General features: G+C 38.9%; 1 protein-coding gene across 1 annotated transcript; it reads right to left on the minus strand.

Annotated features, from left to right (window-relative positions):
- Window positions 1–16,669: 16,669 nt before the first annotated feature.
- Window positions 16,670–19,425, minus strand: LOC130979431 (uncharacterized). Its single transcript, XM_057902882.1, has 4 exons — window positions 19,223–19,425; window positions 18,839–19,103; window positions 17,521–17,730; window positions 16,670–16,969 (listed from the first exon to the last, which is right to left on the minus strand). The coding sequence occupies exons 1-4, from the start codon at window positions 19,423–19,425 to the stop codon at window positions 16,670–16,672; spliced, it is 978 nt and encodes a 325-aa protein (XP_057758865.1).
- Between the last annotated feature and the right edge of the window lie 1,459 nt (window positions 19,426–20,884).

Here is a 20,884-nt window from a genome sequence, read left to right on the forward strand (position 1 = left end):
CCTTCCTAGTGTCTAAGATTATGAAATCAGTAGGGATGTAAAGGCCTTCAACCTTTACTAACACGTCCTCTACTATTCCATAAGCTTGTCTCAATGACTTGTCTGCCAGTTGTAATGAGAACAAGGCAGGTTGTACCTCAATGATCCCCAGCTTCTCCATTACAGAGAGTGGCATTAGATTTATCCCTGACCCCAGATCACACATAGCCTTTTCAAAGATCATGGTGCCTATGGTACAGGGTATTAAGAACTTGCCAGGATCTTGTTTCTTTTGAGGTAGAATTTTCTGAATCCAAGTATCTAGTTCACTAATGAGCAAGGGAGGTTCACTTTCCCAAGTCTCATTACCAAATAACTTGGCATTCAGCTTCATGATAGCTCCTAAGTATTGAGCAACTTGCTCTCCAGTTACATCTTCATCCTCTTCAGAGGATGAATAGTCTTCAGAGCTCATGAATGGCAGAAGGAGATTCAATGGAATCTCTATGGTCTCTGTATGAGCCTTAGATTCCTTTGGATCCTTAATAGGAAACTCCTTCTTGCTTGAGGAACATCCCAGGAGGTCTTCCTCACTAGGATTTTCGTCCTCCTCCTCCCTTGTGCATTCGGCCATATTGACTATGTCAATGGCTTTGCACTCTCCTTTTGGATTCTCTTCTGTATTGCTTGGGAGAATACTGGGAGGAGTTTCAATGACTTTCTTACTCAGCTGGCCCACTTGTGCCTCCAGATTTCTAATGGAGGATCTTGTTTCACTCATGAAACTGAAAGTGGCCTTTGACAGATTAGAGACTACATTGGCTAAATTAGAAGTGTTTTGTTCAGAATTCTCTGTCTGTTGCTGAGAAGATGATGGATATGGCTTGCTATTGCCCAGCCTGTTGCGTCCACCATTGTTAAAGCCTTGTTGAGGCTTTTGTTGATCCTTCCACGAGAAATTTGGATGATTTCTCCATGATGAGTTATAGGTGTTTCCATAAGGTTCACCCATGTAATTAACCTCTGCCATGGCAGGGTTCTCAGGATCATAAACTTCTTCAGAAGCCGCCTCTCTAGTACTGTTGGATGCATGTTGCCATCCATTCAGATTTTGAGAGATCATGTTGACTTGTTGAGTCAACACCTTGTTCTGAGCCAATATGGCATTCAGAGTATCAATTTCAAGAACTCCTTTCTTCTGAGGTATCCCATTGTTCACGGAATTCCTCTCAGAAGTGTACATGAACTGGTTGTTTGCAACCATGTCAATGAGTTCTTGAGCCTCTTCAGGCGTTTTCTTCAGGTGAATAGATCCACCTGCAGAATGGTCCAATGACATTTTCGAAAATTCAGAGAGTCCATAATAGAATATATCTAATATGGTCCATTCTGAAAACATGTCAGATGGACATCTTTTGGTCAGCTGCTTGTATCTTTCCCAAGCTTCATAGAGTGATTCACCATCTTTTTGTTTGAAGGTTTGAACATCCACTCTTAGCTTGCTCAGCTTTTGAGGAGGAAAGAATTTATCCAAGAAGGCAGTGACCAGCTTATCCCATGAGTCCAGGCTATCCTTGGGTTGTGAATCCAACCATATTCTAGCTCTGTCTCTTACAGCAAAAGGGAAAAGCATGAGTCTGTAGACTTCAGGATCAACCCCATTCGTCTTTACAGTCTCACAGATCTGCAAGAACTCAGTTAAAAACTGATAAGGGTCTTCAGATGGAAGTCCATAAAACTTGCAGTTTTATTGCATTAATGCAACTAGCTGAGGTTTCAGCTCAAAGTTGTTGGCTCCAATGGCAGGAATGGAGATGCTTCTTCCATCAAACTTGGACGTTGGCTTTGTGAAGTCACCAAGCATTCTCCTTGCATTATTATTATTTTTGGCTGCCATCTCCTTCTCTTGTTCTAATGTTTCTGAAAGGTTACCTTTAGAATAATTTAATTTAGCTTCTCTTAATTTTCTCTTCAGAGTCCTTTCAGGTTCTGGATCAATTTCAACAAGAGTGCCTTTATCCTTATTCCTGCTCATATGAAAGAGAAGAAGACAAGAAAAGAAGAGGAATCCTCTATGTCACAGTATAGAGATTCCTTTATGTTAGTAGAAGAAGAAAGGGGTAGAAGAATGAAGAAGGGGATTCGGATTTTTAGGTGAAGAAAGGTGAAGAGAAGTGTTAGTAATTAAATAATTAAATAGAAAAAGAAAAGAGAAGGGAACTTTCGAAAATAATTTTGAAAAAGAGGTTAGTAATTTTCGAAAATTAGAGATAAAATGTAATTAAAATTAAAACATGAAACAATTAATTAAAAAGAAATTTTGAAAAAGGGGTGAGATATTTTCGAAAACTAGAGAGGAAAAAGTAGTTAAGTGGTTTTGAAAAAGATAAGAAACAAACAAGAAGTTAGTTAGTTGATTGAAAAAGATTTGAAATCAAAATTGAAAAAGATAAGAAGATAGTAAGTTAGATAAGATATTTTGAAATCAAATTTTGAAAAAGAAAAAATTTTTGAAAAAGATAAAATAAAAGATAAAAAGATTTAATTCAAAAATTTTGAAATTGTTTACTTCACTAACAAGAAACTACAAGATAAGATTCTAGAACTTAAAGATTGAACCTTTCTTAACAAGAAAGTAACAAACTTCAAATTTTTGAACCAATCACATTAATTATTAGTGAATTTTCGAAAATATGATGTAAAGATAAGGAAAAGATTTTGAAAATAATTTGAAAAAGATTTTTGAAATTTTCGAAAAATAAAATAAAAATGAAAAAGATATGATTTTTGAAAAACATTTTGAAAAGATAAGATTTTTAAAATTTGAAATTTTGACTTGACTTGTAAGAAATAACTAATTTTAAAAATTTTTGACCAAGTCAACCTAAAATTTCGAAAATTTGGAGGGAAATAAGGAAAAGATATTTTTTTTATTTTTGAATTTTTAATTATGAGAGGGAAAAACAACGAAAATACTCAATGCATGAAATTTTTAGATCAAAACAATGAATGCATGCAAGAATGCTATGAATGTCAAGATGAACACCAAGAACACTTTGAAGATCATGATGAACATCAAGAACATATTTTTAAAAAAAATTTTTGATGCAAAGAAAACATGCAAGACACCAAACTTAGAAATCTTTAATGCATGAAAAGTATGAATGCAAAGATGCACATGAAAAACAAGAAAAGACACAAAACAAGAAATCATCAAGATCAAACAATAAGACTTGTCAAGAACAACTTGAAGATCATGAAGAACACTATGAATGCAAGGATTTTTCGAAAAAATGCAAGAAAAATTTTAAAAGCATGCAATTGACACCAAACTTAAAAATTGACTCAAGACTCAAACAAGAAACACAAAATAAATTTTTTTTTTATGATTTTATGAATTTTTTTTGAATTTTTATTAATTTTTTTCGAAAATAAAGTTTAGAAAAACGAAAAATAAAAGAAAAATTTTGAAAAAGATTTTTGAAAAGAAAATTACCTAATCTGAGCAACAAGATGAACCGTCAGTTGTCCATACTCGAACAATCCCCGGCAACGGCGCCAAAAACTTGGTGGACGAAATTGTGATCCATATTCTTTAAGTTGTACTCATTGTAAAATTATGGAATTTGAAATTGGCACGAGTGAACACAACTCCGTTCAACTAACCAGCAAGTGTACTGGGTCGTCCAAGTAATAAACCTTACGTGAGTAAGGGTCGATCCCACAGAGATTGTTGGTATGAAGCAAGCTATGGTCACCTTGTAAATCTCAGTCAGGCAGATTAAATTTGTTTATGGTTTCGAAAATTAATAATAAGAAGAAATAATAAAAGGGATAGAATACTTATGCAGATTCATTGGTGGAAATTTCAGATAAGCATATGGAGATACTGTATGGCCCAAGGACGCCTGCTCTCCTACTGCTTCAACTCAATCCTTCTTACTCCTTTCCATGGCAAGCTGTATGTAGGGCATCACCGTTGTCAGTGGCTACATCCCATCCTCTCAGTGAAAATGGTCCTCTGCGGCTGTCACTCGCATGGCTAATCATCTGTCGGTTCTCAATCAGGTTGGAATTGAATCCATTGATTCTTTTGCGCTTGTCATCACGCCCAGCCTTCAGGAGTTTGAAGCTCTTCACAGTCATTCAATCCCAGAATCCTACTCGGAATACCATAGACAAGGTTTAGACTTTCCAGATCCTCATGAATGCCGCCATCTATCTAACTTATACCACGAAGATTCTGTTGGGGAATCTAAGAGATACACATTCAAGCTCTGTTGCATGTAGAACGGAAGTGGTTGTCAATCACGTGCGTTCATAAATGAGAATGATAATGAGGGTTATCTAATCATCACATTCATCATGTTCTTGGGTGTGAATGAATATCTTGGAATAAGAATAAGAGAGAATTGAATAAAAGAAAATAGAACTGCATTAATACTTGAGGTACAGCAGAGCTCCACACCCTTAATCTATGGTGTGCAGAAACTCCACCTTTGAAAATACATAAGTAAAAGGTTCAGGCATGGCCGAGAGGCCAGCCCCCAAAACGTGATCACTAGATTCAAAATACAATCCAGGATGATAATATGATAGTAAAAAGTTCTATTTATAATAAACTAGCTCCTAGGGTTTACATGAGTAAGTAATTGATGCATAAATCCACTTCCGGGGCCCACTTGGTGTATGTTTGGGCTGAGCTTGTTCAATCCACGAGCTGAGGCTTCTCTTGGAGTTGAACTCCGAGTTATGACGTGTTTTGGGCGTTCAACTCCAGATCATGACGTTTTTCTGGCGTTTAACTCCAGACAACAGCATGTACTTGGCGTTCAACGCCAAGTTACGTCGTCAAATTCCGAATAAAGTATGGACTATTATATATTGCTGGAAAGCCCTGGATGTCTACTTTCCAACGCCGTTGAGAGCGCGCCAATTGGAATTCTTTAGCTCCAGAAAATCCATTTCGAGTGCAGGGAGGTCAGATTCCAACAGCATCAGCAGTCCTTTTGTCAGCCTTTTTCAGAGTCTTGCTCAAATCCCTCAATTTCAGTCAGAATTTACCTGAAATCACAGAAAAACACACAAACTCATAGTAAAGTCCAGAAATGTGAATTTAACATAAAAACTAATGAAAACATCCCTAAAAGTAGCTTGAACTCACTAAAAACTACTTAAAAACAATGCCAAAAAGCGTATAAATTATCCGCTCATCACTGACCAAAAAGTGTCCTTCTGACATGCTCTCAGAATGGACCATCCTATATATATTCTACGATGGTCTGTCTGAATTGCCTAAGATGTCATTGGACCATTCTGCAGGTGAATCTATTCACCTGAAGAAAATGCCTGCAGAAGCTCAGGAACTCATTGAAATGGTTACAAATAACCAGTTCATGTATACCTCTGAAAGGAATCCTGTGAATAATAGGATGCCTCAGAGGAAGGGAGTTCTTGAAATTGATGCTCTGAATGCCATATTGGCTCAGAACAAAATGTTGACTCAGCAAGTTAATATGATTTCTCAGAGTCTGAATGGATTGCAAAATGCATCCAACAGTACTAAAGAAGCATCTTTTGAAGAAGAAGCTTATGATCCTGAGAACACTGCAATGGCAGAGGTGAATTACATGGGTGAAGCCTATGGAAACACCTATAATCCCTCATGGAGAAATCATCCAAATTTCTCATTGAAGGATCAACAAAAGCCTCAACAAGGCTTTAACAATAATAATGGTGGAAGAAACAGGTTTAGCAATGGCAAGCCTTTTCCATCATCCTGTCAGCAACAGATAGAGAATTCTGAGCAGAACCCATCTAGCTTAGCAAATATAGTCTCTGATCTATCTAAGGCCACTCTCAGTTTCATGAATGAAACAAGGTCCTCCATCAAAAACTTGGAGGCACAAGTGGGTCAGCTGAGTAAAAGGGTTACTGAAACTCCTCCTAGCACTCTGCCAACCAATACAGAAGAGAATACCAAAAGAAAGTGCAAGGCCATAACTGTGACCAATATGGCCGAACCTGGAGAGAGTGAAAAGGCAGTGATTCCCTGTGAGGAAGACCTCAGGGAACGTCCACTGGCCATTAAGGATTATCCCAATGAGGAACCAAAGGAATCTAAGGCTCATATAGAGACCATAGAGATTCTATTGAACTACCTTTTACCATTCATGAGCTCTGATGACTATTCATCTTCTGAAGAAGATAAAGATATTGCTGAAGGGCAAGTTGCCCAGTATTTAGAAGTAATCATGAAGCTGAATGCCAAGCTATTTGGTAATGAGACTTGGGAAAATGAACCTCCATTGCTCATTAATGAACTGAATACCTGGGTTCAGTAAACTTTACCTCAAAAGAAACAGGATCCTGGTAAATTCTTAATACCTTGTACCATAGGTACCATGACATTTGAGAAGGCTCTGTGTGACCTAAGGTCAGGTATTAACCTCATACCACTCTCTGTAATGGAAAAACTAGGAATCTTTGAGGTACAAGCTGCAAGAATCACACTAGAGATGGCAGACAAATCAATGAAACAGGCTTATGGACTAGTAGAGGACGTGCTAGTAAAGGTTGAAGGCCTTTACATCCCTGCTGATTTCATAATCCTAGACACTGGGAAGGATGAGGATGAATCCATCATCCTTGGAAGACCTTTCCTAGCCACAGCAAAAGCTGTGATTGATGTTGACAGAGGATAGTTGGTCCTTCAATTGAATAAGGACTACCTTGTATTCAAGACTCAAGGTTCTCCTTCTGTACACATGGAGAAGAAGCATGAAAAGCTTCTCTCAATACAGAGTCAAACAAAGCCCCCACATTCAAACTCTAAGTTTGGTGTTAGGAGGTCACAACCAAACTCTAAGTTTGGTGTTGAGAGGCCACAACCAAACTCTAAGTTTGGTGTTGGGAGGCCCCAACCATGCTCTGATTATCTGTGAGGCTCCATGAGAGCCCACTGTCAAGCTATTGACATTAAAGAAGCGCTTATTGGGAGGCAACCCAATTTTTATTTATCTATGTTATTTTATGTTTTCTTTAGGTTGATGATCATGTGGAGTCACAAAAATAACTGCAAAAATCAAAGCAAATTCAAAAATAGTATTAAAAATAGCACACCCTGGAGGACAAGCTTACTGGCGTTTAAACGCCAGAAATGGGCACCAAACTGGCGTTTAACGCCAGAACAGAGCACCAAGTTGGCGTTAAACGCCAGAAACAGGCAACAGCTTGGCATTAAACGCCAGGAAAGGTATAAAAGCTGGCGTTTAATGCCAGAAACAGGCAGCAGTCTGGCGTTTAACGCCAAAATTGCACTCTAAGGGCGTTTTTGCACACCTAAATGGAACAGGGATGAGAAGTCCTTGACCCCTCAGGATCTGTGGACCCCACAGGATCCCCATCTACCCCACCTCTCTCTCTCTCTCTCCCCCTCACACATCTCTAAAACACTCTACCTAAAGCACCACTCACCTATCAAATCCTATCCTCTTCCCTATATTCTCTTTACCAATCACCTCCATCCCTCTTCCCCAAAATCCCCACCTCCCTCACTTTTCAAATTCAAACACTTTTCCCTCCCAAACCCACCCAATTCCATTCGGCCACTTCCCCTCTCTTTCCCTATAAATACCCCTCTTCACTCCTTCATTTTCACACTTCACAATCACCTTATACCCCCTTGGCCGAACCTATCTCTCATCTCTCTCTCCTCCAATTCTTCTTCTTCTACTTCTTTCTTTCTTCTTTTACTCGAGGACGAGTAAACCTTTTAAGTTTGGTGTGGTAAAAGCATTGCTTATTTATTTTTCTATAACCATTTATGGCACCTAAGGCTAGAGAAACCTCTAGAAAGAGGAAATGGAAGGCAAAAGCTTCCACCTCCGAGTCATGGGATATGGAGAGATTCATCTCAAAGGTCCATCAAGACCACTTCTATGAAATTGTGGCCAAGAAAGTGATCCCTGAGGTTCCTTTCATGCTCAAGAAGAATGAGTATCTAGAGATCCGACATGAGATCCGAAGAAGAGGTTGGGAAGTTCTCACCAACCCCATTCAACAAGTCAGAATCTTAATGGTTCAAGAGTTCTATGCCAATGCATGGATCACTAGGAACCATGATAAAGTATGAACCCGAATCCAAAGAATTGGCTTACAATGGTTCGGGCAAAATACTTAGATTTCAGTCCGAAAAATGTAAGGTTGGCGTTCAACTTGCCAATGATACAAGAAAAAGCATGCCCCTATACTAGAAGGGTCAACTTTGATCAAAGGTTGGACCAAGTCCTCTTGGACATATGTGTGGAAGGAGCTCAATGGAAAAGAAACTCAAGAGGAAAGCCAGTTCAATTGAGAAGACTGGACCTTAAGCCTGTGGCTAGAGGATGGTTGGAGTTCATCCAACGCTCTATCATTCCTATTAGCAACCGATCAGAAGTAACTATGGATCGGGCCATCATGATCCATAGTATCATGATTGGGGAGGAAGTGGAAGTTCATGAGATCATACCTCTAGAACTCTACAAGGTGACTGACAAGTCCTCCACTTTGGCAAGGTTAGCCTTTCCTCATCTCATTTGTCACCTATGCATTTTAGCTAGAATTGTCATAGAGGAAGACATCCTCATTGAAGAGGACAAGCCCATCACTAAGAAAAGGATGGAGCAAACAAGAGAGCCCACTCATGGACCTCAACAAGAGCTTGAGGAAATTCATCAAGAAATCCCTGAAATGCCTCAAGGGATGCATTTTTCTCTACACAACTATTGGGAGCAACTCAACACCTCTTTGGAAGGCTTGACTTACAAAATGGACCAACTAAGGGTGGAGCACCAAGAGCACTCCATCGTTCTCCATGTGATTAGAGAAGATCAAAGAGCTATGAGGGAGAAGCAACAAAGGCAAGGAAGAGACATAGAGGAGCTCAGGTGTTTCATTGGATCTTCAAGAGGAAGAACTAGCTGCCATCACTAAGGTGGACCCGTTCTTTGATTTCCTTGTTCTTATTTTTCTGTTTTTCGATTTCTATGCTTGATGTTTTACCTATGTTTGTGTCTTCATTACATGATCATTAGTGTCTAGTGTCTATGTCTTAAAGCTATGAATAATTCCATGAATCCTTCACATCTCTTAAAAGAAAAATGTGCCTAATTACAAAAGAACAAGAAGTACTTGGATTTCAAATTTTATCTTAAAATTAGTTTAATTATTTTGATGTGGTGGCAATACCTTTTGTTCTCTGAATGAATGCTTGAACAATGCATATTTTTTATAGTGAAGTTTATGAATGTTAAAATTGTTGGCTCTTGAAAGAATGATGAACAAAGAGAAATGTTATTGATAATCTGAAAAATCATGAAATTGATTCTTGAAGCAACAAAAAGTAGTAAAAAAGAGAAAATAGCAAAAAAATGGCAAAAAAAAAAAGAAAAAGCAAAGCAGAAAAAGCCAATAGCCCTTTAAACCAAAAGGCAAGGGTAAAAAGGATCCAAGGCTTTGAGCATTAATGGATAGGAGGGCCCAAGGAAATAAAATCCAGGCCTAAGCGGCTAAATCAAGCTGTCCCTAACCATGTGCTTGTGTCATGAAGGTCCAAGTGAAAAGTTTGAGACTGAATGGTTAAAGTTATAATCCAAAACAAAAAGAGTGTGCTTAAGAACTCTGGACACCTCTAATTAGGGACTCTAGCAAAGCTGAGTCACAATCTGAAAAGGTTCACCCAGTTATGTGTCTGTGGCATTTATGTATCCGGTGGTAATACTGGAAAATAAAGTGCTTAGGGTCACGGCCAAGACTCATAAAGTAGCTGTGTTCAAGAATCAACATACTAAACTAGGAGAATCAATAACACTATCTAAAATTCTGAGTTCCTATAGATGCCAATCATTTTGAATTTCAAAGGATAAAGTGAGATGCCAAAACTGTTCAGAAGCAAAAAGCTACTAGCCCCGCTCATCTAATTGGGACTAAGTTTCGTTGATATTGTGAGATTCATTGTATATTCTCTTCTTTTTATCCTATTTTGTTTTCAGTTTCTTGGGGACAAGCAACAATTTAAGTTTGGTGTTGTGATGAACGGATAATTTATACACTTTTTGGCATTGTTTTTAGATAGTTTTAAGTAGGATCTAGCTACTTTTTTGTATATTTTTATTAGTTTTTAAGCAAAATTCATATTTCTGGACTTTACTATGAGTTTGTGTGTTTTTCTGTGATTTCAGGTATTTTCTGGCTGAAATTGAGGGACCTAAGCAAAAATCTGATTCAGAGGCTGAAAAGGGACTGCTGATGCTGTTCGATTCTGACCTCCCTGCACTCGAAATGGATTTTTTGGAGCTACAGAAACCCAAATGGCGCGCTCTCAATTGCGTTGGAAATTAGACATCCTGATCTTTCCAGCAATATAATTGTCTATACTTGCCTGAGTTTTGACGACGAAAACTGGCGTCCAAACGCCACCTTCTTGCCCTATTCTGGCGTTAAACGCCAAAAATAGGATACAAGCTGGAGTTAAACGCCCAAACTAGCATAAAAGCTAGCATTTAACTCCAAGAAAAGTCTTAACACATGAAAGCTTTAATGCTCAGCCCAACCACACATCAAGTGGGCCCAGAAGTGGATTTCTGCATCATTTACTTATTTCTGTAAACCCTAGTAACTAGTCTAGTATAAATAGAACCTTTTACTATTGTATTAGACATCTTTGGATTATCCTTAGATCATCTTTTGATCTTTTGATAATCTTTTGATCTCTTGATCACGTTTTGGGGGCTGGCCATTCGGCCATGCCTGAACCTTCATCACTTATGTATTTTCAACAGTGGAGTTTCTACACACCATAGATTAAGGTGTGGAGCTCTGCTGTTCCTCGAGTATTAATGCAAAGTACTATTGTTCTTCTATTCAATTCAATCTTATTCTTATTCTAAGATATTCACTCGCACTTCAATCTGATGAATGTGATGATCCGTGACACTCATCATGATTCTCCCTTATGAACGCGTGCCTGACAACCACTTCCGTTCTACCTGCAAAAGCTAGAGTGTGTATCTCTTGGGTTTCTAATCAACGATTCACATCGACTCCCCTCTGACAATGGGGCATCTGAATCTGAGATTAGAACTTTCGTGGTATAGGCTAGAATCAATTGGCATCATTCCTGAGATCCGAAAAGTCTAAACCTTGTCTGTGGTATTCCGAGTAGGATCTGGGAAGGGATGACTGTGATGAGCATCAAACTCGCGACTGTGGGGCGTAGTGACAGATGTAAAAGGATCATTGGATCTTATTCCAACACGATTGAGAACTAACAGCTGATTAGCCATGCGGTAGCTGTGCCTGGAATTTTTCATCTAAGACGAGAAATCCGACAGTTAATTAGCCGTACAGAAACCGTAGAGGACCATTTTCACTGAGAGGACGGGAGGTAGCCATTGACAATGGTGATCCCCGATATACAGCTTGCCATGGAAAGGAGTATGAATGATTAAATGAAGACAGTAGGAAAGCAGAGTTTCAGAAGGAATAATGCATCTCCATACGCTTATCTGAAATTCCCACCAATGAATTATATAAGTATCTCTATCTTTATTTTGTGTTTATTTATCTTTTAATTATCAAAACTCTATAACCATCTGAATCCACCTGACTGAGATTTACAAGATGACCATAGCTTGCTTCAAGCCGACAATCTCCGTGGGATCGACCCTTACTCACGTAAGGTATTACTTGGACGACCCAGTGCACTTGCTGGTGATAACAATTTCATGCACCAATGGCTGAGGAATGTTTTTGGCAGTTGTAGCATTCTTTAACTTTGTTAATACAATCTTGTTCATTGTTGGCCAGTAATATCCGGCCCGTGCTATTTTTTATGCTAGGCTTAATCCTCCTATATGGTTGCCACATACTCCTTCATGGGCTTCGTCCATGACGATTTTATTTTCTTCTTTACTTAAACATCGTAAGAGAGGTTGAGAAAAACCTCTTCTGTATAATTTATTTCCGATTAGTGTGAAGTTTGTTGTGCACCTTCTGAATGTTTTGATATCTGATACTTCATGTGGTATCTTCCCTGTTTGTAGGTATTGTTTGTATGGCGTTCTCTACTCCTCCCCTGCGATATTGAAAAAATAGCTTTTCTGCTAAAACTCGGTTCAGTAAGTGCCAGTTGAGATATAACAGAATCATTCAAATATTTCCTAATTGTTTCTAGCTTTGATAGTGCGTCTTCTCGGGTGTTTTGTTCTCGAGTTATGTGTGTGATTTGTATTGAATAGAAATGAGAGATGAGATCTTTTAACGAGCTATGATAGTTTTCTAGTAGTTGATCTTTTACCTGGAAATTCCCTGTTACCTGTTGTACGACTAGTTGCGAGTCACAAAAGACTTGAAGATGGGTAATGCTCAGAGATTGTGCTAGTCTTAGTCCCGCGAGTAGTGCTTCATACTCGGCTTGATTGTTGCTTGTTTGGAATGTGAACTGAATGGACAGTTTGGTTTGTAGATCGTGTTTATTTGTGAGTAAGACACCTGCTCCAGAGCCTTCAGTGTTGGAGGCCCTGTCAACATATAGTTCACAAATACAATGTTGTTTTGGGTGTTCTGCTAATTCCGCTATAAAGTCGGCCAGGAGCTGTGCCTTCATCGCTGTCCTTGGTTCATAGGTAATGTCAAACTCTGAGAGCTCAATTGACTATTTCACCAATCTCCCTGAGACTTCTGGTCTTGTTAAAATTTTTCGTAGAGGTTGGCTTGTTTTTACTATGATTTTGTTGCTCTAGAAGTAGTGCCTTAGCCTCTTAGCTGAGATCACCAATGCGTATGTTAACTTTTCCATCGGTGAGTATCTTAGCTCTGCATTTTGTAATGTTTTGCTTGCAAAATACACTGGGCCTTGCTTCCCATCTATTTCTGTCATTAATGTCGAGCTTATAACGTTAGGGGTAACAGATAAATATATTAGTAAAGGCTTACATGGACTTGGCTTTTGTAAAATGGGTGGAGAGAACAGTATTGTTTTGAGTTTTTAGAAGGCTGTCTCGCATTCATCATTCCAATTGAATTTTGTTTACATTTTGTGTAACACCCTACCATACAAAGTCTTATGCTTAAGTCATAATTTAGAGATGGCAAGGTATTACGACCTCTAAAGTAAAATTTAGTACGTATAATAGTGTGAAGAATGATTATAACTAGGAGCCTTTGAAGAAAAAGTGGTAAAACAAAATTGTAACTCATAGGCGCAACACTCCGATCGAAAACGTAACGAATAAAGGATAAACTAACGCGAGGTTTTATATATATAAAAGAGTGCCAAAAATAGGAATATCAAGACTCAAAATCCGGTTGCGAAGATATCCGGTTCGAGCATAAAAATATATACATATAAATATATAAAGCAATAAACCCAAAGGAAACACAAAAGGACAAAAAATACAGAAAACTTATTCTCCAAAATCTCCTCTAAGAGGTGTCATCACAGTTTGTATTATTTAATGGAGATAAAAGTATCTATGAGAAAACATAAAACCAACATAGAGTCCCGAGAACCAAGGATCTTCACTAATCCAGAAGTCTCCAGCATGCTTCAACGGGAAACCTCATGTCCTGCATCTGAAAAACCACAAAATTCGCATGGGTGAGAACAGAAGGTTCTCAGTATGGTAACAGTGTCCACATATCTAACATGTAATGTCCTGGGAAAGCTAAAGGCAATCCTAGAACTTCCAACAGATAATTCAAAGCTTATAAACAGGCTAAACCATAAATGGCAACTGACTAAGGATTTCTTCAGTCTAACTAATACTTCCCTTTCCAATTCCTTCAGACCTCCCAACCACCAGCAGGAGTATAATATGGCAACTACAGTTATATCAGATAAGAGATATACAATTACGAAGCAGATATGGCGTTTAGACAATTAGCAAGTAATATGCAGACAATTAGGCAATTCCAAACAATTCACATAATATGCATATGATAAATGCATGTCCTAATGGCTGATGATATCATCTGTCGGTTATATAGCCAACCCGACAAGTCCTGGTAGCTAACCATTAGACTGTCCCTCTGTCGTGCATCCCTAACTCGAGTTATCCTCGATCATCATCATGATCATAATCATAATCCATATCCAACACCCTTATTGGTGTATATTCACGGGGGCGAGCTCATCCGGAACTTTCACAGTGTCCGGCCACACTTACGACATAGGATCAGCAGAGTATCGAGTCTCCACCTGAAGCATGTGGTGGCTAGCCACTGCTTTCATCCAGTAAAACTCCTATCTCAGATAGTGGAAGTGCAACATTCACATTTCATACAATAGCATATTTGCATTTATACTCGGCTATAATCAATAATGGCTCCGCCGTAACTCGGCATTAACTCAGCCATCCGACTCATAGTTCAATCCAGAACCAGCCAATTCATTTATAAACATAGCTCTCCGGCTCATCGCTCATAAAGCACTTCCGCCACCATCCTCCGTATCTCATATAATCATCTTTGATCATCATTGATCATACATTTTTCCCTTTCTTCATTCACAAGTTACCACATCCCCTAGCTCCTTTCACATCGCTAGGTATATCATAATGATTTAAGACATAAGGGATGAGATCGGAGGCTTAGAAGAATGAAATTTGGCTTTTAAAACTCAAAAATCAACTTTGGGATGAAAACAGGGCCACGCGTATGCGTCGCCCTCGCGCACGCGTGGATGGGGAAACAGTCAATCGACGCCTACGCGTCAGCCACGCGTACACGTGGGTGCATTTGTGCCCCACGTACAAAACTGGCACAATTTTCGCACAACTCTCGGGAAAATGGCTGGGCATTTGATGCAACTCATCGACGCGTATGCGTGAGCCACGCACACGCGTGGATGGTTCATTTTTGGACAACGACGCGTACGCGTCAGGCACACCTACGCGTAGGGGGCATTCTGCTAAAAAATTAAACCCCCAATCTTCCAACAGACATAACTGCTTCATTTTAAATCATTTTTCGCCCGTTCTTTGAACGACATGAACATCCCGAATCCAATTTCATTTCTAAATAAGTTTGGCACAAAATGGGGATCCGGAGTCCAAGTTATGCCCCGTCAAAGTATGTCCAAAAACCATATTTTCATACAAAACCACAAAGTGCCATTTTCAAAACAAACCAATTTCATCCCTTTTTAAAATCAACCAAAACATACCAATTTCAACCCTTTTTGAAATCAATCAAAATATACGAAAAATCAACACCAAGCCTCCTCAACTCACACATTAACACTTTACCACAATTCACAAACTACCATCCAACTATTTTACTCATCTCAATCATATGGCTAAATTACAAACACATTAACATATCATACATCTTTCCTCATCCCAATTTCCAACAATACCATTTCCAATTAATCATCATTTCAGATAATCAATATCATACTCACAACCAACATGGTTCCACCCATAATTCAACCTCAACCATTTCCAATTAATCATCATTTCAGATAATCAATATCATACTCACAACCAACATGGTTCCACCCATAATTCAACCTCAACCATTCATCAAGCATATATCACAACATGCATTTTTCTCATATATCACACCATCAAGACATCAATATTCATAATCACATATATGACCACATCATATATCTCAACCATTCAACAACATCAATAATTCAATGCCTATCTTAGGGCCTCTAGCCTAAGTTTTCACACTACATTACATTTTAGATACAGAAAACCGAGACCACACCTTAGTCGATTTCCCCTGCTCAACCGGAGCACTTCCAAATTACCTTTTCACAAGCTCTCAAGGTCTCAACACCTCTAAGAATATATTTTTAGCACACCAAAGCCCTTTTCCAAGCTTTCTAAAATTTCAATCAGTCTTCAATATTCACATACACACTACCTAAGCCACAATTATCACATCCAAACACAACAACTCAATACCCAAACATCATAGAACAATAAATTTCACTAGGGTTGAGAATCTTTCCACACCCAAGGTTCAAAAAGACAAAATTAATCTTCTCCTTTAAGAGAGTTGGGTCCTATAACACCAAAGAGCATGAAATCTCAACACTTTTCTCCATGAAATTTGAAATTAAGGGATGAAGAACTGAACCGAAATCGTGACTTACCTCAAGGATAAAGTAGTGGGTTTTGTAGAGCTCTTTGCGGTGAACACGTGGCCCTAAACGGTGCGGCAATAGGAGCTCTAGATCAAAAGTTATGGGGGTTTGAAGATCAAACAAGGGTAGAACTTTGAGAGAGTGTTCTTCCCCCTTGTGCCTTCATTTCAGCGTGTATGATTGTCAAGTGAGGAGAGAGAGTGCTGAAAATTAGGGTTTAGGTTTAGTTAGGTTGGGCAAGGGCCCAATATGGGTCTAGTTGACCCGATTTGGCCCGTTCGGTCCAATCTTGGGCCGATTTCTACAAAATTGGTATCAAAATTCTCGTCTCAATCTCCTCTATTATATTAAGTCATAAAAATCACATTTTTGGCTTTCTAGGATAAATTCTCATTTATGGGCTAATTAGTCATTAATTAACCGGGTTTTACATTTTGAGTATGTTGAAAAATGTTGTGAGTGCGTGGAAATTGATGGGAGGAAATGAGATAGGGTGGCTAGTCTACCGTTTAATTATTGCACCTCCTTCACCGTCTGAGGGCTTTACATCTATATTATTGCCTTGCACTTTTTTGGATTTGCCTTTACGCCTCTAGATGTCAGCATAAAGTCGAGGAACTTATCGCCAGTTACGCCGAATGCGCACTTTCCGGGGTTGAGTCGCATGTTATGTTTCCTGACTTGTTCGAATATTTCTTCGAGGTTGTCTTCATGGTCTTGTGGTTGTTTTATTTTTACCACCATATCATCGACGTAAACCTCCAAGTTTCTTCCGAATTGCTTTCTGAAGACTTTATCCATGAGGCGTTGGTAAATAGCACTTGCATTCTTAAGGCCGAAAGGCATAACCTTATAACAGTAGTTCCCCAATTCAGTAATAAATGCTATTTTATCCTAATCCTTAGAGTGCAATAGTATTTGATTGTACCCTGAATATGCATCTAAAAACCTTAAAACATTGTAACCTAATGCATTATCTACTAATTTTTCAATGCAAAGGAGGGGGTATGCATATTTTGGACATGCTTTATTTAAATTTGTAAAGTCTACACACTTTGCCACTTACCTGAGGGTTTCCTTACCATAACTACATTAAAGAGCCATGTTGTAAAGCCTAGTTCTCGAATGAATCCGGCCTTTAGTAGTTTTTGTGTTTCCTCTAGACAGGCCGATCTTTTGTGGTCACTCATGTTCCTTTTCTTCTGTGCTATAGGTCGGTTTTTTGGGTCGATCTGTAACTTGTGGCAGATTAAGTTCGGATCGATGTCTGGCATGTCTCCTAGGGTCCATGCGAAGACATCGGCATTTCTTCAAAGTATGCTGACTATGTGTTGTTTGGTTCCTGCAGGAAGCAATCAACTGATATAAGTAGCATGACTATGATCATTATCTAAAATTACCTTCTCCAGGTCATCTGTTGGTGAGGGCCTGTTTTGCATGTCTTCCCTGGGGTCCAGGTCGGCCGTTCCTGAGATATTTGCCACCTGGTAGGTTTCTTTTGGAAGCTCAATTTTTGAGTTATTTTCTGATTTGTTCTTTAGGCTTTCATTATAACATCGTCGAGCTTCTGTTTGGTCGGAGTGTATTGTTGCTGTTCTGTTGCTAGACACCTGAAATTTGACACAAAGGTGAACAGTAGAGACTATAGCACAAAAAGAATTTAAAGACGGTCTACCCAGGATTATGCTATATAGGCTGGGGCATTCGACCACTAGATATTGCACATCTATTGTTTTGCATAGTGGGTGCTCCCCTATTGTTATTTTCAACCATATGCTTCCTAAGATGGAAACGCGTTCTCCTGAGAAACCGACCAACTCTCCTGAGTATGGTTGCATCACATTTGTACTTAGTTTTATTTTTTGGAATGTAGAGTAAAAGAGGACGTCTATACTACTACCCAGGTCAAGTAGCACTTTTCTGACAAGGAGATCTCCTGCTTGGATTGATATTACCATGGATCATCCAGGTTGGTTGTTGGTGCTTGGTAATCGGACTGTTCGAAAGTGATGCTAGGTATGGCTGGTTGGTGTGTGGCTGCTTCTTTCGTCGTCTGGACCATTAATATGGTTCTGTAACTTCGTTTCCTTGCTGAGTTTATATATTCGCCCCCTACAAATCCTCCCGAGATGCAGTTTATGACTCCTCTTGTTTGGGGTGGTTGAGGCTTGGCCTTTTCTGTGGTGATTGGGTTCTGCTCCGTTTGAAGGTCGGTAGTATTCTGTCAGGTCTGTTGCCTTCGACCACCTATATATTTGTCCAGGTGTCCTTGCCTGGCCAACCTCTCTAGGAGGTCTTTAGCTATCACGCATTCGTCGGTTGTGTGGCTAAACTTTTGATTGAAGGCACAGTGTTTTGATTTGTCGACGTATCTTTGGTCTTGATACGAGCCTGCTCTGCTGGGTGGCTTGATGATCTTTGCATTCAATATTTCCTTGATGATGTCTTCTCTTCTGGTGTTGAACTGGGTATAGGCGTTATATTTTGGTATTAGTTTGAAAGGTTTCTTATTGTCCTTCTGGTTTGGTGTCTTAGGGTGTTTTTCCTCTTCTCGCGGAGGTTGTTGTTTTTTTGCTCACCGAGCTTCTCTAAGCTCTTTGATTCCCATTTGTCCTGCCGCTTTTTTGCGGAATTCCTCCAAGGTCCTTGGTTTGGTTACAGCTATTGTCTCCTAAAATTTTCTGGTCTCAGGCTGCTCTTCAGTGCGTGGAGGTGTACCTTGGGGTCGAGGTCGGGTATTTCTACGGTTGCCTTGGCGAACCTGGTCATATAATCCTTTAAACTTTCATGCTGGCCTTGCTTGATGGTGCTGAGGTAATCCGACCCCTGGACATATATTCTCAAAGCTGCAAAATACTCAATAAAAGACCTCGCCAAATCCTCGAAGCTAGAGATGGAACTTGCAGGAATCTTCGAAAACCAAAGTAAAGCAGTACCATCTAAATAAGTTGGAAAAGAACGACAGAGTATAGGATCAGAGGCACTGTTAAAGAACATCATGGATTGAAACATTTTTATATGCAACTGTGGGTCACCAAATCCTTCGTAGGGTTTGAGCCCGGTGGGAAGCACGAAATTTTTTAGCATCTGAATGCTCATGACCCCCCCTCCGAGAAAGGGTTGTCAAGTGTGAGCTTCTCCTTTGGTGGGGTAATCTCCAATGGCTCGGCTTCTCGAGCATGAGAGCTGTTCCCACCTGGACTCTTGGATGACTGCTCTGCTATTTTTCGGACTTCATTATGAAGTTTCGCGATCATGGCCAGTAGTTCGGCTTGTGAGGGTTGTTGTATTCCGTTGTCTGCCATTTGCGGAGATTAAAAACCCTGCAAAACAAAACGGGAGTAGGGTAGAGAAAGGTGAGGTTAGTTACTTTTAACACTGGCCCCACGATGGGCGCCAAATGTTCCGATCAAGGATACTTCTCCCGAATTATAGCTCGGACGCATGCTTCCTCGGCACGTCTCTTCTAACTCGGAAGGTGTTCCTCGGAACTTGGATGACCTTGGCGTGAAACCTGCAAAAGAGACTCCGATGCTCAAGTCAGTAATTTTTTTTAAGAGAGAGAGAATAACTAAAAACAGCAAGAGATTATCAGTGAATGGTGTATTCTATGTGATTGTTCAGAAAAAAAGTGTGCCCTGAGAAGGGTTGGATGGTAAACTTATATAGACAAAAGAATTATGACTTCTAGCCGTTGTGCTGAGTTTATTAGTCGAATTTTTAGGATAATCTCCGGTAATTTGCTGGTCCAAAAATCTTGATTTGTTAGTAAATTCTGAAGATTATTTTTTTGTTTAAGCAAAGCTCGGTCAAAGCTCTTGAAGCCGAGATCGTTGGTATGGATCAACTCTTAAGATGTGCCTTCAATCACATGTTATAAAAATATAAAATTAAATTAAAGTAACAATCTTCAATATACTTAACATACATATTAAAAACACTCCTACATAGCACAATTAAGTAATTTCTCGTCATCTAGTTGGCATTGGAGCTGTGGTGCGCGACAAGACATGCGTCCGTTGGACACTATTTGTGATGGTTAAGGTTACCTTGTCGTCGAGTGACAAATTCTTCATCCATAAAAAGCTCGAAAAAGGTTAGGAATGGTGCCATGCATGGTCAAGAATAATAATAATGTCCTATCCCAAAAAAGAAAAGAAAAAAAAAAGAAAAAAAAGGAAGAATAATGCAGCTCACTCTTTCCTTGGCGTATCCATGATCTAGTACGCGCACTACTCAAATGGCTCGTATATTATAAGGACTTAGGATCAAATAATTTATTATATAAATCTCTTTATCAAACTTTGTTTTTATTTATTCAACCATTTAATTATATAATCATCTACTATGAAAATAGTTTAATTTGTATCATCAATATTTGTTAAAATAATCAATACTAGTAAATTATAATCTAACAATTCAATTAGTAAACATTTAAACTTTTATGTTGTCGTTTGTTTTTATCTATATAAAAGTATGTCAAATAATTTTAGAACAAACTAAAACATTATAAAATAATATGATTTGATGTTAAAACAATTATATTCGTTATACATCCCAAAAGTGGAAACAGTAGTGATAACATAATATTACGTACTAACACAAAAAAATTTTTCCTATCACCAACGACCCACATGGTTATGACGACTAGTTCGGATTGGCTAATTTAACCAGAAAATGGGTAAATTGGTGATCTGTTTGGTTCGGTTTATCAGAAGTATTATTATCAAACTCAAATTGGTAAATGACTTTATCTGAATATTA

The sequence above is a fragment of the Arachis stenosperma genome, chromosome 1 (genome assembly GCF_014773155.1).
Source record: "Arachis stenosperma cultivar V10309 chromosome 1, arast.V10309.gnm1.PFL2, whole genome shotgun sequence".
Classification (NCBI taxonomy): Eukaryota; Viridiplantae; Streptophyta; class Magnoliopsida; order Fabales; family Fabaceae; genus Arachis; species Arachis stenosperma.